The sequence below is a fragment of the Drosophila miranda genome, chromosome XL (genome assembly GCF_003369915.1).
Source record: "Drosophila miranda strain MSH22 chromosome XL, D.miranda_PacBio2.1, whole genome shotgun sequence".
NCBI lineage: Eukaryota > Metazoa > Arthropoda > Insecta > Diptera > Drosophilidae > Drosophila > Drosophila miranda.
This window is the reverse complement of record NC_046673.1, coordinates 16,810,775-16,828,824: the sequence shown is the minus strand read 5'-3', so window position 1 is coordinate 16,828,824 and position 18,050 is coordinate 16,810,775. Positions and strand designations below refer to the sequence as shown.

Here is an 18,050-nt window from a genome sequence, read left to right as displayed (position 1 = left end):
ATTTTGAACATTCTCCCAGGGCTTTATCATACGAATTTGTCGCAACAAAATGCTGAACAATAACCCAAGCAATATGCATAGCTATGTAAATTAATTTTAGACCCAGGCACAGGATCCAGCCGCCATGCCATTCAAATCTCTGCACAATGCCACAAATTTTGAGCAGGCACACACACGCATGTAATGGGATGCCCCCCCCTAGCCCCTTCCGGTTCATGGAGGTTGTCAAAGATTGATTGACATGGCAGCCTGGACTGCCGGCGTGGAATCTCCATGAAAATGGAGGACGGAACCGGGTCCGGGACCCCCTTCCGCCACTTGAGTGTCTAATCAAAAATGCTTAGTATTATGTTTTTCGGGGCGCAGGATGGGGCCAAAGATTTATAGACGCTTGGGTCAGGGGCAGAACTTAATTGCCTTCTCACATTCGGTGCTGTGGCAAATGGACGGAGCCCATTGCCACCTCCTATGGAGTGGAGTCAATCACAAAGATAAAGTCTCAGGTTTTCAATTTACTTTTTGACACTTTCTACCAGTCGCTCTCTCCGTCTCTGTCTTAGCGTTATCTTTGATTTGTCCACCGAGAGACATTCAAATGAAAATTTTGCTTAGTTTCAACACAGACGAGACCCCCCACCCGCACGTACGTATACACAAGCTGCACGAAGAACAAACGCCGGAAGCCTTCAGTCTTACTCCATCGTACGGTCCTGTTCAAACGCCTCCTCCTTCGCCTTCTCCATCTCTGGACTGCTCCCATGACAAAAAGATATGCTTGATTTGAGGTCCGACGGCTTAAATACCCAGCCAGGTCGCTTGCATGCAACTAGTTTTGATTTCTACTATATTTTTGATATATAAAATACTAGGGTGGTAGGGCCCACGTTTCCCTGAGGCGCTCATTGTGGTTTATAATGCCCTCTGTAAGGGTATTCGAAGTAACTGCGCACTTACAATGCCTTTTTCCCCTCGCAGCTCCCCCTGAACTGCTGTTGCCACATCAAATGTTCAGTGCACCACTGCCCCATTTCTCCCCATGCCCCACCGCCTCCTTCCCCCTTCGGCTCCCACATGAGCGATCACTTTAATAGCTGCAGCTTTATTTTTAACGTATCTTATTACTACTGCGGGAATTTCCCGTTGCCGGACATAATCATACTCCTGTTCGGATGTGTAAATCGGAATTTTTTAATGGCCAACAAGTAATTTTCTTTTTGAGATTTACGCAGAGAATATAAATGGAATGTCCAGCTGATGGATGGGAGCCCATTCCGGTGGCTCTTTCGCCGCTATCCAGTCGGACTGCATGAGTGATGGGCTGGCATGGAGTGGTGGGGGGGGAAAACGAGCATGTGTGCATATATTTCAAGTGCAAAGAAACATGATATTTGATTACCAAAACAGGAGAGCTTCTGTCCAGCTCCCGCACAGAATGGCTAAACATGGCTGCTTCCGGGCCAGGCAGTGCAGTAAATCGTCTACAACAGCATGGAAGCAAACGGGGAACTGGAATGCTAAACACCCTTTCCGTACACCCAACAAACATTTTCAACGGTCGTTAGACGTTAGACAGCGCCTGTCGGCTAATTATGCTGTGACTGCTCATCGACTGACCTTGCTGACCAGCCACCCATCCTCCAGCCACAGACAATGTGTGTCTTTTCTCACCATCTCCATCTTGGTCCCGTTTATTTCTTACACCCAGGCTTGGGTCGACACTTGGGTCCCACTCCTCCTGCCACTTGTGTCGTCCGTCGTGCGGTGACAAATGCAATAAAGACCCAAAAGGAGAAGCTTTTGTTGATGAAGTTGGCACAGTGGACAGCGTAGAATGGGGAGAGCGTTTACTGTTGCCAGTTTGATTAATGACAGCGATTGCCGGCAAACGCCGACTGATGGCTGAGAGTGAGGTGGGGGGTGGGGATGTGTAGCTTTGACAGTGAGGGCCACTCTCATGGTCAGGGCTGGGTGTTGGTAGTCCTCAAAGGCAAACTAAGTTGTCTTATACCACAGCCTCCCTCAGTTTTATGGGCCCTCCTCGGAGAGTCATTTTAAATCACAAAAATGAAACTGTAGCCGAAACTAAGAATCAATCAATGGCAGGACTCTGGAGGGCGTACCATGACTGCATCGCCAGCAGCTGCCCCCCGGCTGTCATCAATGTTTACGAGCACCCATAATGACGAAACATTGCCAAGCGGCAAAGAGATGGCGATGGCATAATCAAAGGACACGCAGCCTCATCAAGTTTTCTCCATTCTTCTCTGCGCTTTTGTGGGCCGTGCGCCGGGCAGAACAATGCGTGAAAATAAAACGAGTGATAATGAGTGCGTGGCCGAGACGCTGACCCAAGCAGAGTCCCAGCCATTCATCCATCCCGCAAATGGTCATGGGCGGTGCCTTGGGGCGGGGGGTTGGGGCGGGTAATGGTGCCATGTGCTGACAGCAAATTGTCTAGAAACTCAAAAAGGCAACAAGCCGTTGAAGCCATAAAACGGACAGAAGCCCAAAAAGCAAGCAGAAAAAGTATTCCCCCAACTGTCAAAGACAGTCCCCCCAACTGAAAGAACTCATAAAGATTTGCCAAAAAGGTTTATGTTGCATTTGCCACCCCCATAAGCCACGACCAGATGTGGCCAAAAGCAATAAAGCTCGTAGAAAATGTGCTGGGGTGCACTTGTCAGCTTGGTTATGGCCTTCAAACGACAATCAACGATCTAATCCAATTGACGATAACGGCCAATACTTTCCAAAGGATACGAGCTTATTTATTAAATCTGCGCATTTATTTAAAATTTCGCGCGCATAAATGGAAATTGAAGCTGAAATGGTATACATGGTAACTACACTTCCGCTACACTGCAACTACATATTTATGTAAATACAAACAGAGACACCTGCCGAGGAAACCAGTCACGAAAAAAGGTCTGCATCGATAAGCCAGAGCGGAAAAAAAGTTCACAGAAGTTAAAATATATAAAATACTGAAAAACTTAAAACATTTTTGCAAAGCGACGAAGCTAAATTATTGAATTCATTTTACTTCACTAGCTTCCTTGACTGAGTATCGGTTATAAATGCAGAGTCTCGTTTTAATCAAAGCTTTGTCGATATTATGTAGTTGTTTGGCGCGTTGCAACTGCAGGTTCAGAGTTGCCTAGTAAGAGTTGAGACAGGTGAAGTAAGTCGACTCGCAGTTACAGATAAGTGTCAGCGGCCCCTGACGGCAAGCTCCGTGAAATTGGCCAACCTATTCTGTGGCATACTTTCAGGGTAGCCGATCGTGCGCCAGTGTGACCGTACAAGTCGGCAAAGAAACACGACAAATTTTAGTCTGCCGTGTTGCGGTGTTTATGGTTTAGTTGAGATCAGGTTATTTCCATTTCGGACTCAAAAATGATCGGACGTCGGCCTGCTGTCGGCTTCTAGCGGTTGCTTTGACTTTGTGTTCACTGGCGCTGTGGCAACATTATTTTTGTCGTCATATCTCACGTCTTGAGGGTGTGCTGTGCGCGCGTGTTTGTGTTTTCTTCTTGTGGTTTTGTTTGCGTTTGTGCACTTGAATCTTTTGTTGATAGTGAAGATATTTTGTCTGTTTGTTTTGGGTGTTTTGGATTCGCAGAACGACAAACTGTTTGATCGGCTATCGGCTATCGGCCATCGACCAACGTCAAACAACAATTAACCATTGGCATCGTTTTATCAGCGATTATTGTGGCTGTGCGGCAAACCTGAATCCCCAGCAGCTGAAAGTTTGTTGGTGTTTTTTGTTCGAGTGAAAGCGTGTGAAAAGTAGCCCCCCAACATTGGCCAACAGACGAGGCCGAAGCCCCCAATGTCTGGGCCCTCCATCCCCGCCCTTTCGTTGGGTGTGCATTGTGCGTGTGTGAGTGAAGACGACAGGGCTTAATAAACTTAATACCCTGATATCCATATCCTGTGTTGCGGCCAGCCAAAACTTCCGGTCAACTGGCGTGAACAAAATGAAACCGCACTTGTTGCATCTAGTATCAAGCCAAGCCCCATCTTCGTCATCATCTTCGACCTCAGCATCAGCATTAGCATCAACATCAGCTCCAGCATCATCCTCACTTCAGGTGTAAAGAGGTAAGTGAATATCGTATAGCGATATTTGGATGGGGCAAAGATCACCTGGGATAAACCGATCATGGAGGAAACAAGATCAATCAATCAACCAGTGATCGTAGCGTGGTCGGGGGAATGTGTTCCATAGAAAAGAGAATACCCAAAGACTACAAGTGGAATGGGAATCGATCAGAGATCAATGGATTCATGTTTTATTATGCAGTAGCTCTACACTTTGAAATCTACACTACAATCATTTAGGATCAAGGATGGCCAGAGGAAAACATGGAGTCATTTGAGTTCTGTTCAAACTTAATCATTTTGGTGAAAACCTTCAGATGCGTAAAATACAAAAAAATGGCAACCAGAGACAGATACAGATTCATGGCTTCCGAAGGCCTCGCAATGCTCTTTTTGGGCACACTGATTTGGCCAGTTCTTGGTTGGTTTTTGGACACACTTTTTGTGCAATGTTTGCGGTGTGGCTTCTCTGCCAATATATTTTTTTGGGGTTTCGGGGTCAGCGCTTTTCAAGCGATACGATCGTACACCAGAGTTGTGCATGCAACATTTTGTACGTGATATATTTGACATATCTCGGTATAAAAACACCGGGAACTGATTGATGGCTCTCGTCTCGTTCGGCTATTAGATCTCTGAGGGTTGGACTCTCCCCGAGCAGCGGCAGCGGCAGCGGCAGCGGCAGCGACTGCTGTCCCCAATTGCGTAAAATTTGCGTTGAGTTGGTTTTCACCTGCCAGTGGCAGCGCCTTTGGATGCGTAGAGGTCTGCTCCGGTAATCGATGCGTTCGATAAAGTCCCGTTAAATGTTGTCGCCGCCAAAAGATTGTTAATTGCCATTGCAGTGAGCAAAACTTGTAGCCAGAGTGGGGTGGGGGCCTGTGAAAGAGGCCGCGGAAGGGAGGGGCTGGTCGGTCGAAGAAGCTGCTGGCAGAGCTGCCATGTAATTAATAGCCATTAGCCAATTGGGTATTTTTTCAGCGTCGTCTAGGATGTAACGAAATTTTCTTCAGACAAAATTTGCACACATTTTTTTAGAGTTTATGGTGGGTTTTTTTTTCTAATTGGAGCAAGCAGCCAGACACATACAGAAATATAGCTAAAGATACATGTACAGATACAGATACAGATACATACTCGTACAAGTGAATGTCAATTTAGCAATTGTTCGAAGCAAATTGCGTGAGACTCATTCGAGTTTGACTCAGACTCTGGGTTGACCCAATGTCAGAACTTAGAAATAGCCCAACAAGAGAAAGAGAAGAAAGTGGGGAGAAAGAAGGCGAACAAAGGGTTGAGCTGGGGAAAATAAATTGCAAGAGAAAAACAGAAAGAATCTGCCAAGCATTTTACATCCTTTCCGTCGTTGAGAATAGCTTTCTCTTGACTCTTCTACTATACTCTCGTATCTATATTCGGGAACTGCTAAAAGTGGATGGAAAACAAACAAAAGTTCTCTCGATATATGAACCTGTCTCTTCTCAGTGCCCCCTTTTGGGCCCCCTGGCTGCCACTTAAGTGACTTGGAATAAAGAACATGAGCAGGAACTTTTGATTCCTAACCAATTGGAATTCCATTCCAATGTCTTCAGTTCCCGCCCTACAAATGGCCTATAAAATATAAACAAAAAACGATATCGAGTGCACCGAGACGTGCTTCCCATCATGCCGGGCCTCCCCCCCTCCTGGCTATCGACTTTCGTTTGCCCCTAAATCAACGTTCTCCAAATTGCAACGAAGGCGGCCAGGGCAGCCGATTGTGGCAGGGGCAGGGCACGTGCCTGGGCAGCTAAAAACGATCCCGCACAGATCCCGGGGGTGCTCGCCATTCGTAAACAATAAACAGATCTTTGTATGTTGCAGCACATGTGCAGGCATACTCGTAATGTACTCCAACTTAGGACTGCCTTGTTTTTTTGTAAAGAGAACTTCTGGGACCGACAGATCATTGAACGCTACATTTCTGTTTTCCCTCTTTCTCGTTTTTTACAAGGCGAAATATATGTAGATCTAGAATTATGTTAGTTTCACAGCTTCAATATCAATATTGCTCTGAAGAGGCACACCCATAAATTATTCTCTTTCCTACTCTTACTGGATCCAGAAAACTTCACTCCGAACGAAGAACGCGAAACGACAAAATTTTAATGAATTATAATAGTGTTGAAGATGATTATCTTGGGCTGTCATTGAACCTGCTGTGCCGCTGTGTCCCAGGCATTGTCTTGGCTTCATTCGGCCCGCTCTTGCCATTCACATCGCACCATAGCCACCGCCACAGCCATTGCCACTGCCATAGCCATAGCCATAGCCATAACCATATCTATGTCTCTGACTCTATCTCCATCTATCTGCGGATGGCGGTTCCATCAACCATTTGTCATCTTGCCATGTAATCCTCCCACCCGACTCTCCCCTTGAACCGATCGGTTCTGTTGTTGTGGGCGGCGGAACGGGGAATGGAATCGAATGGATGTGGAGTGGTAAAAGAACCCAACTCAAGACGAGTCAGAGCCGTAACTCCCCGTTCTGGGGTTCTGCTGTTCTGATGTATCTCTGCCATCATTCCATTTTTGGGGGCCTGTAATTATGTTCGATTTTCGTTGACGTTGCGTGTTTGGGCTCTTGTGTTCCGAGCTTGCCCCGCTTTGGGGCTTGGGGCATTCAAATTTCAACAACATCTCAACTAAGACACCAAAATGGGCAACTAGTGGCCGTGACAGGAGCCCGACCAGCCGGCTCTCCTTTTTGGCCAGACTCTTTTCGTGGTTTCTTTTTTAATCGATTTTAAATTGCGGATTGATTGATGGAGATACCAGCCGTTGGCTGGTTTTTGGCTTGCGGATCCTTGTGGCAGCCGTCCCAAATGTAATGCAATCCAGTGCACTTGTCCGGCAACCTCTTGAACTGCATTTTCCCCAACAACAAAATGTTCAATTTTTGGTCTCAAGTGGCCACGGTCTTTGGTTTCCCACATGTCAGGTCTCACATCTTCCCTCTTGCCTCTTCCCCCTTGCCTCTTCCATTCAAAATCGTAAACTAATTGAGGATTTTCCGTTAGAGTTGTCGAAAATTTGATACGCCTTGAGCCCGCTTCGCATGTGGCAGCAATCATTATCATTATTAGCACTGTTATTATCATTATCGTCATTATCATTGACTTTTCCGTTGGAGGATTTTTCCACATTTTCGGTTCGGTTTTGCTTGAGCATGCTCTTTGTGTTTCTGATTGATTGAATCTCTGCGATCTGCGGACGCGTTGATTTGCATCATCGGAGGGGTATCCAATTTCGTGTCCACATATGTATGTCTAGACTCTAGGCCATGTACGGTCCATCAGTTGCTATTGCAACAGTCGATCTAAGCCGCCATTTCATTTGTTATGTATTCCAAGGAACTCTAACTGTTTGATATCGAAAAAAAAGGTAATTGGTAGTTCTGATATTTAGTATAAATTCGAATCAATGAGGCAGGCCGCATTTTTCAGCCAAAACGTTTCGTTTTTAGGTGCTTCCGTTTTCGAAAACTTTTGTCACATTTTCCCATCCACAATTCAGTGCTGTTGAGCGCACAATTTAGTGCTGTTAAACGCAGAATTTAGTGTATTGCGCGCACAAAAGATTCTGAAAGTTTTTGCAAAGATATGTTAAAGATAAATGTTGAGTTTAATTAAATCGAAAGTCAGACAGATGCTATTTACTATCCCTCAAGACAAGGTTCTGTTTCGAGGTTGTAAAACCATATCTTTGAACCGCCAGAATAGACGGTGTCCCCCCATATGTATAACCAGCCTGGTGTCTGCAGCGCTTTCACCCCAGCCCCGCCTTGGGAAACACCGTTAAACGCTCTTCGGTCAGCTCCGAAACCTGTCCAGATCGATAGACGTACGATTTCCCCCAAAATGCAACACGCACGCAACCTGTGCAGCAGTTGCAGCAGACCATGATTAGGGTAACCGGGCCTGGAGAAAACTATGGCCACTAGTAGTAGGATATCTGGCGAGAATATGCGGCATGACATGACTTTCCGACAAACAATTAATGTGTGTGCCTGTGTGCGTGTGTCTGGGCATGGCCTGAAAAAAGAAACCCATTAAAAAATGTTAATTTCCATAAAATAAAACCGTCTGAACAGACAGACCGGGCCATATCGAGACTACTCGCCTAGGTGGAGCAGGAGAGAGAGCGGAGCGAGATCAGCACGTGGCTAAAAGCCACAAAATATAAGACAAAAAACCAAAAAAAAAAAAAAAAAACGTTGAGAGAACAAGGCAAGGCGTTTGTGTATCTTAAAGTAGTTTTTTTTTTTTCTTAACTCTTTTTCTCTATCTTTTTTATTTACGTGCGGAATTTTGTGGTGTTTTTCGTTCGACTGGGAATGGAGTTGCGTTTGTCAAAATTATTATGCGTGAAATTTACATATCACGCCCACCAAAAATCAATCTCTTTCTGTGTATTTCGATGTGTCTGTATCTGTATCTTTGACTGGATCTTGTTAAACGCATCTAACGTGGATTTATAGCCGGTGGTATAATTAACTGGTCGGAGGTGTTGCTAATGGCAGCCACCACGAACTGCTGGGGTCGATTCGCTAATGAAGCCTACATCTGATAGGCCTAGGCCTGGCCAATAACCAATTTGCATACCTCAGTGATGATGATAATGGATATGGAGATGGAAATGATGGACCTAGTCGGAGATGAAGCCGGAGATGACCACCGCTGTCAGTTATGAGTGCTGTGGTCAGGGAGGGCTTCGCTGGATGCCACACACAATGCTTAGTTTCCATTCGATTGGGCACTGTTCCTTACACCAGAGTGGACGCATCGTCTTCGCGCAGCTGGGACTTTGATGGAGCTTGGGCGGGGCACGGGGCACGGGGCACGGTACTCGTGTTTGTCGGCAAAAGAGTCAAATGCTCAAACGCTGGTGACGCAGTTCAAATCGCGAAACTATAAATTATGCTGTCAGTCACAATCAGCCATTGTCTCGGCAGTTCTCCATGGTACAGCCTCTCTCTCTCGCCCTCTTTCTCTCCCGTGATGCCCTGCTCCGTGGCCACTCTTAAAAATTTTCCGCACAAAGACGCCCATTTTTCTTGATTGCGGCGGCCGCTGTGGCTTTGTGGCTTCTTGTAGCGTCTTCCAGGGGTGGTTCAGTCTTTGGAGAGTATGCCTTCGTAGAAAGAAATACATTGTTTCAGTGATTCTTGCATCCACAAGGCCAATGAGTAGAGCCCCAAATATACCATAAAATGGCATTAAATCAGCTGATCCATATTTTATAGGTTGCTTGGACTTTTCTCTCCTCCACCTCCACTTCCACAGTATTCCCTAGTCCATCAGTGTCTGGTGGAAGCTTGCATTCTTCTCCTTCTTTTGCAATTAAACTGCGCAGCTGCCGTCGCCTTAGCGCATGCTCTTGCGCGTCCAATCGCGGTCGGACCACCGCACTCCGCTCTCCGATTTGATGCGCGACGATTGGGAATGCCCCCGCGCGCACCTTTAAGTGCAGTCGGAATGCGTCGCGACATGTTCGGCAGCGAGAGCAACGAACAGCTCCAGAGAGCGGGAATCTCTCTCTCACTTTGTTCGAATATACCTTCGTGAGCAGATCGTCTCGGTTCGCCCACATCAGTGCGGGGGCGGCTATCGCCGAAGCGTTTCAATACATAAACGTTAAATTGTCAAATTAAATACAAAAACCAAAGAGGGACAATGTCTTGCGCTCTCGTTCCCACCGCACCGCAACCCTCCCCCCCCAGAAACACACCAGCAGCTGGTCAATTGGAGGCTTCAAGCTACGACACGTTCAAGCGTTTCATTCATAGCCCAGCTACAGCGCAGTCGAACCGAATCGTTGCATACCCTACCCAACAGAATTTGGTCCAAATATCCAAGAGCCCACAAAGATCATTCCAATGGGAGCAGGTCTGATGATTGATTTTTATGGAAGAAAAGTATAAAGTGAAGGTTTAAAGAGGGGAAACATGTATACCCGAGAAAGAGTAGTGATCCTATTTAGAAGTATGTACATACGTGTACATATGGAAAACACCATTGTACGAGTACCGTCGGAAAGCGTATAACAAAGACTGAGAAGAAACTGCATTGATTTCTCAGGGTCGGAGACAAGCCACTCGTTTGCCTGCTGCAACTGCAACTGCAACTGCTGTCGTGCCAGAAATGATGCCAACAGGTGCTCAACATTCTTGGCATAGTTTCTAGAGCAATTGAGGCTCGATCATTGAAAGGAGGAGGTGGGCATTGAAATGGGGATGGCGCTCGAGACTAGGACTGGGGCCACAAGCCACAAAACTAAAGCAGGTGGCTGGGTACTTGATTGAGCTATTGTAATTGTCAGTCATGCAGAGTCATGGCTGTGGTCTGGCGGCTGGCATTGGGAGGCACCGGGCACCGGGGACTGGCGTATGGGCCAGGAGGTTGCCACAATCTGTGGCAGTGAAGAAAGTCTCTAGCCCACCCCCCCGTTACCAGCAGTTGATCGAAATTGGTCTAATACTGCACGAAATCCGTTTTCTTGCCATGACCAATCGCCCCACCATTTGCTGCGTTTTCGATTGGCCACCGATTAATCGATAAATAGCGTGTGGGCTGGACTGGTAATAAATGGGTCATTTATAGGATAGGACTATTATTAGGACTACAAGCAAAGACGAAGAGACTTGATTTCGGTTGATCTTTTGAACAAATTATAGAAGTTTCTAAGGGAACCGATAGTATTTCGATTATTCGCTTAATAGGCCTATGATGGTTGGTTCTCTATTTCTGTGGCATGATATCACTACTCAAAAGGTTTATATCCAAGTTTTGCGTTCCCATTTACCTGGTGACCCCCACACAACACTCGCATGCCCTCCCGCCTGCCCCTGCACCCTGAATCCAGTCAAAAACCAAATCATTTTGTGGGCAAGCACACCGTGGGCCACTATCTGCTTGGTTGCCGTGTGATTTGCATTATGTCACGTTTTTCCGGCGAGGTCAATCCACTCAACTTGAGTCCAAACCACTCTTGGCTCTGCTCTGGACCTGGCCAGAGGGAAGAATCAGTTGCTGGCGCCAGCTTGGGCCGGTCTACTCGTACTCGTGCGCATACAGGCCAGAACTTAATGAGTGACCAGAGCTCATTAGCCTGAAGTCCGAGTAATTGTCGCAAAAATTCGAGTGCGTGACCAGGCAGTGCACACTGTGTGTGGCCCATCTCCCTCACCCTCTATCATACGAAGAGAAAGTGCCTTCGTCTCTATGCAAAATCCAATTTCGAAAAGAAACCCAAAGAGCATTGCGTGAGTTGCGTTGCAGTTGGTACAATATATACTCCTAAGGAGAGGGTACGGCGAGTATGCTCTGCCGAGTAGGGAGATAGCGAGTAGCGAGAACCCACAGCTCCACAGAAGAATAGATTGAGCCGTTCAATGCCTATGTCTGGCAGGGCTCTTAAGCTGCCTTTTGAAACGATTTCTTTTGCCGAGAGCAGAACTTTTGTGACTTTGTATCAAATCCAATCAAACTTTGCAATTAGTCAGTTCATTTATTTCAACATTACTCATTTAAACGCTATCAAAATCGTGTACGAGTACAGTTTATTCGATGAGCAATGGGTCTGTCTGTCAGATTTCCTAAAGCTGTTGCCTTTTCTTGCAGTCTCGTGTCCGATCGGGTCCAGTTTTCTTGCAATTTCAGAAGAATTTCTAAATTAGGCTTTCCAAAAAAAGAGCCAGAAGAGTGGAAAATGATGAAGTTTATCAACATTTATGATGTTGTATGTCCAGAAATTGAATTGACAGCCAGACGATGGCGAATGTTGATTGGATCATATCATGCCACAAATTGTGGCATTTCACGCAACAGCAATTGAAATGCCTCACCTATCCCATTCCATTCCATTCCATCCCCGCCCATCCTCTCTCTCTCTCTCTCTCTCACTCCAATCGAATCCACGAGGCTCCTCTGCCAGCTCTGGCTCTGGGGCCAAGCTCGATTAATATGCAAAGCAGTTGTTCTTTTGTTGCAGTCGCAGTTGCAGGTGCTCGGGCCGATTATGTTAATTAACCTGGACGGTGTCGAAGGTGGAGAGCCAGCCAGTGTTGCAGCTGAGGCAGCGGTGCATCGGTGCAGCAGTGCCCTGTGGCAGCATTAATCAATTAGCAACGTTTTGGGCCATTTAACAATTAGCATAAAAGTCATTCGTTTATTCACTCTTTCCCCTCTGTGGATAATTGGAAAAACACAAATATAATTCTGGGAATCGAGGGCAATCGAATCGGGAAAATCGTACATTTCAAAGAAAAATGTATCGAATGGATTTGTGTTTGGAATTGGAAATTGGCTAGAACCACATAGGGTATTTTCTGGAAACTAATATTAATCGCAGGGAATATTTAAAGGAATGACTGTACGTGCAGGGAATGCCACTCCACATATATTGGGAGGAGGGGAAATATTTGCTAGAAATTTACATGCTTTTCGGAATTCTAAAGTATATTTTATATTTAATAAACTGGTAGTAGTGCATTGTGGAACATTTAAACCAACTATTCCATTGTCTTAAAATAGATACCAAGCCTGGTCTCTGGACTCTGGACTCTTCGAATATCATATAAAAGCTGTGTCGTTCAGTGGGTTCCATGGTGTAACGGTTAGCACTCAGGACTCTGAATCCTGCGATCCGAGTTCAAATCTCGGTGGAACCTTTCACAAGCCACTTGTATTTTTTTATATTTCTCTTCCTTTTTTTTGCCCGTCTGCACATTTTATGTACATATGTACATACATATGTACATGTTAGAGAGTACCTGAGAAAGTTTTTCGCTGTCAGCGCTCTGAGCGGGTTGCTCAAGTCTTTCTGCTCGCATTGCAGACGGACGGACAAGAAAAATAAACAAGAAATAAAAAAAACATGAAAATAAAACTGTGCACGATTCATTCGTGCAATTTGATGAATGAATTGCGAATGAAATGACGACGGCTGGCCTGCAATTAGCGGTTGCATAATCCCAGTTGGCCATTTCCGCTCTACCGACCGTCCGTCTGTACGTCCGTCCGTCCGTCTGTACGTCCGTCCGTCCGTCCGTCCGTCCGTCCGTCTGTTGGCATCCAAGTGACACAAATTTTACTCTACGCACGCGGCATTCGTCATTCGGTGGCATTCGGGGAGCGGACAGCGGCTTTGCTCTTGGAGGCGACTTTCCCCCGCTTCGAGGCGGACCCGGACAGATCGTAGGCGAAGTTGGAAGAGCTATAATCTATCTATAAGTCTACAAATATTTTATATCCAGATTTCAAGTATTTAAACGAGGGGGAGCGTTGTGAGTTGCTGCGGACACCGCAACTCTACAGTTATACCCTATACTTAGTCAGTATGGCTCTCCTCCGGCAGACGCCGCTAATATTGAACGACACGACAAAGAGTGCGTGCGAGAGAGACAGAAAATCAGTCTGAGCGTGACGTCGGGCGCTGCGTAGCCACTGAAAATTGATTTGTTCCTATTGGCTATAAAAATGATCTGATCTGATCCAGATTCAGCAATCTGATAGATATGGTCATTATCTATGATTCTGCGTTTTTAGTTTTCTCGTATGTGCAATATTGTGAATGCAACAGATTTTCGTCCTTTGTGTGGGCGGAAGGGGGTGGGGCGAAATTTTGAGATACACGTTTTATAGTAAGATCTAACTGGAGTGCGAATACCAAATTTGGTTCCTCTAGCCTTAAAAGTCTCTGAGATTTTTGAATATCCCCAGATTTTCGTCCTTTGCGGGGGCGGAAGGGGGTGTGGCGAAATTTTGAAACAAACTCGTCTCGGTCCGATATATTAGGAGTGTGGATACCAAGTTTGGTTGCTCTAGCTTTTATAGTCTCTGAGATCTAGGCGCTAATGTTTTACTCTAAGCAAAGCCACCTATGCCACGTGTGTGTTAAAGAGAGACAGGGCGAGAAAAAATAAAATTGTTTTCTTGATGCTGGCTATAATAATAATACGATCCAATTCAGATTCCGCAGTCTTAAAGATATGGTCATTCTCTACAATTCTACGTTTTTGGTTTTCTCATATCTTTAAAATTGTGGATGCCACAGATTTTCGTCCTTTGTGGGGGCGGAAGTGGGCGGGGCGAAGTTTTGAAATATTTTTGTAGCAGTGACATATCACAGAAGTCTGGATCCAAAACATCGTTGCTCTAGCTCTTATAGTCTTTGAGCACTAGGCGCTGAAGGGGACGGACAGACGGACAGACGGACAGACAGACAGACAGACAGGGCTCAATCGATTCGGCTATTGATGCTGATCAAGAATATATATGTATACTTTATGGGGTCGGAAACGATTCCTTCTGGACGTTACACACATCCACTTTTACCACAAATCTAATATACCCCAATACTCATTTTGAGTATCGGGTATAAAAAAAAGCTCTGAATAGCCACGAATGGTTACACCAAAGAAAAAAAATTAATAAATATTAATAAATTTAAATTAATAAATATACATAAATTTAAAAAAATATATTTATATATTGTATTTAAATATATATGTATATGTATATTTTATATTGCCCCGAGAGTGTAAATATTAAACGTTTTCATTTACATTTTGAGATTACCATGAAATATTCATCTAAATATATTTATCTTATAAACACAATCTTTTCATATTAAGATTAAATATGTTTCCTTAAATGAAAATAAATATATTTACTTTAAAGAAATGAATTCTTTTTAATTTCCCTGTTATAGCTATAAAAAAAACAAATATTTCATTTAAATTTAAGTTGAAATATTTAATTTAAAGATTGGAAAATTGTTTAATACATATATAAAATCTATTGAATTTCCCTGTTCTTGCTATTAAAAAATGAATATTTAATTTAGATATGGGGGAGTTTCTTGTACTATGCCATTTTTCGCTCAGTGTATTTCTAAGCCCAAAAGTCAACGCATCTGCTTGAAGGCTGATTCCTTAGCAATCGCTTTGCTTACTCTCTTATATCCTTATCCTTATATCCATAACTCTTATAGGCAAACTTATAGTACATGTACGAATCCATCAATCCATTTAGAATGTCTAATCAATGTCTTTGGAATGCTTTTCTCTAATACTTGCCCCCCCTCTGGCTCTTTCAGATCCCACCCGAATGTCAGCCACCGGTCGCCGCAGAATGGCCAGTACTACGACCACGCCCCTCAATGCTGTGCCCAGTAGCACAGTGGCACTGTATCGCCTGGCCACACCTGCCACGCCCACGCCGCATCAAATGGGCGCACAGAGTGTGTATGGCCAGGCGGCGCCAAAGCCATTCGCCGCCGGCTCCGTGGCCAATGGAGCGGAGCGCAGTCGACTACTGGAGCTGCTGCGGGCCCCCAACAGCCTCACATCGGCCTGCCTGGAGCCGTCCTCGAAGGGTCTGCTCAACGGACCCGGCCAAAATAACTGCTTCCTCAACTGTGCAGTGCAGGTAGGTCATAGGTCTTTACTTTGAGTCAATGGTTGTGTTTGAGACATCTCAAATGCCACCAAACTGTGGTTTTCCCCTAACCGATCTGCACACCCTTGACCTTTGCTTGGCCTCGCATCGATACTTGGGGCAGCCTTCGGGCTTGGAAATTGTGTTAATTGTCTGCTCAACTTTGTGGAGCAGGTCCCACAATGGAGCTGCGCCTTATAAGGCGCCAACCCACCCACAGTCTCTACACAGTCGCCACCGCACGTACTCTCTACAGACTTCACTCTGCTCTAAACACTCCCGAGGAACAGATCCACGGGTTTTTTTTCACATGGCCAATTGTTCTTCTTTGGGGAGGGGGAGGGACAAGGGACCCTGTTGGAGGAGGAAGCGCCACCCAGTTGCATACATTTTGTGAGCAACTCTTAATAAACATAAATTTGTATATTAATGATTGGGGAGAATGGGGCTACGGCTAGGAAATTATGCAAAAGTAGAAATTCATACAACAATTAGTCCGATTGCAACAAGAAATGGGATGGAGCTGGTAGTACTGTGTATTGTAGGGTCCCTTGTAGGTTCCCCTTTCCCATAGGTACAACATCATAGATGAAGTTACCAATCCACTATGACTTTGAAATATAGTTCGATAGTGCCAATAGAAGGGTAAGCTTCATATCTTTGGATCATCAAAATAATCGATAGCTGCATTTGTGACGATAACAAATGATATCAATCCTACAAAAATATAGAGTTCTTTGATTGTTCGGAATTGTTAAAATCGAAAATTACACGTAGAATTGATTGATCTTGATTGATATGAATGGAATCGATCAACTGTCTAAACAGGTTCCCATCTTCAGACGCTCTCTCTCGCTCTCTCCGCAGATTTGCATCGCATTCGGTTATCGTTGGGAGATTGCCTTTAGTCATCGCAACGCTCAATTATCGATTGAATAAATCTCAATCACCATGACTCACATATAACAAGATACAGTAGTCCCCATAGCCGCCATAGCCCCCCTCCCAAGTGGGATCGTTGGAGGTGGAGTGGAAGCTGGGGAGCTGAGACCCGAGCTGGAAGCTGGCAAAGGCGAGGCCTAGGTGCGGCCACTAACATTAAACTAATTGCACGGACGGCATGTGCTCTTATTTCGATTTTATTTCTTACACACGAGTCTCTCGAAAACGCTTGTTTCAATTGCGCCACATACATGACCGACAAGGGCGTGGCATGGTGAAAAATGATACGTGCCTCAATGGGGGCTACCCTGTATTTGGTTGTAATGGACGCAGGACAGAGCTCTTGCGCTACAGGAAGGAGTACCCTTAATCGTGTCTCTCAAAATGCAGAGCAGACGATTGCTTCGGTACTTCTACTGTACTGAGGAGGCCTGTTCCCTCTCCAAACGAGTCTCTGAGCGTATGTACCCTCGGTGGCACTCAACACGAGACAATGGCAATCAAATGTGGCCAAATCGGCGTGGGCCAAGCCCAGGCCAACATCTGTTGACAGTTGCCAGCCTCAGATTCGTCTACGGTTTCATTGTTTGCTCTCAGCCCTGCCACCGCCGATCTGCCGATCTGCCTACTACTCTGCGGCCTATACGCACAATGTCATTTGATTGTTTTGAGTGTCGAACCCTCTTTTATTGAACTGTGACTGTCGATTGTTTTGACATAAACAAATTTTTCCAGGGGCAACAGTGAACAGTTTCTTTTGGCCAAGACTTCCGCTGCAGCTGAGAACACGCTGATGATTTCACTTGATATGCTTTTAATGTGTTTCTTTTGCCACAAAGTCAGAGCTGGAGAGATGGACTCAAGAGGCAAGAGGCAGGGGCAGGGGCAGGGCAGGGGCACTCAACTGCAACGAAAGACCCTCGGAGACTCGGCGACTCGGCGACAAAAAACTAAAGAAGCAGAATAAGCCATCCAACCACTTGGTCTACGGGTCTTGGGCCCTCGTCTTAAGCGCAGAGTGTAATAAAGTAGCAGTCGCACCATTTTCCTGGGCTTCAATTTCAATGGAGTGCCCCGAGATGGTCAACAATCGGATCAGACCATGATACGAGCCCACAAAACAGGTGGAGCGGGGAGTGGGACTCGTCTGATAGGTACATATATTATGCTCATAGACTCGCACATCATTTCACAGCTACGACTACGACTCGGACTCAGAGCCGGGAGCCGGGAGCAGCTACTCCCCTTAGATTAGTTCACACGATAAGCCAAACAAACGGCATGTCCAGAAAGAAGGCTGAAAAGGGGGGAGTACCAGAGTGGTTAAGGAGGGGTGGGGAGGGAGGGTTCTGCTTGGTTGGCAGCTAATATGAATTTGATATTTATGGCCGAAAGCAAATGATGATTGGCTGTCATTAAGAGTGTGAGAAAAAAGCAGACTTTTGGCCCAGACTTTTGGCCCAGCCAAGTGCGTGCCAAAGATGGCCCCAAACACACAGCCACCATATACACACATACA

General features: G+C 45.5%; 1 protein-coding gene and 1 non-coding gene across 2 annotated transcripts in view; both read left to right on the top strand.

Moving 5' to 3' along the window:
- The first annotated feature begins 3,396 nt into the window (after positions 1–3,396).
- Positions 3,397–18,050, top strand: part of LOC108160864 — a 48,804-nt gene continuing 34,150 nt past the window's right edge. Inside the window, exons 1-2 of the mRNA XM_017295129.2 lie at positions 3,397–4,107; positions 15,249–15,580. Coding sequence (XP_017150618.1) covers positions 15,260–15,580 — 321 coding nt within the window. The 5' untranslated portion in view covers positions 3,397–4,107; positions 15,249–15,259. The remainder of the gene's footprint in view (positions 4,108–15,248; positions 15,581–18,050) is intronic.
- On the top strand, positions 12,748–12,819 carry Trnaq-cug. The gene has a single exon. It is a non-coding gene; the product is annotated as a tRNA-Gln (tRNA).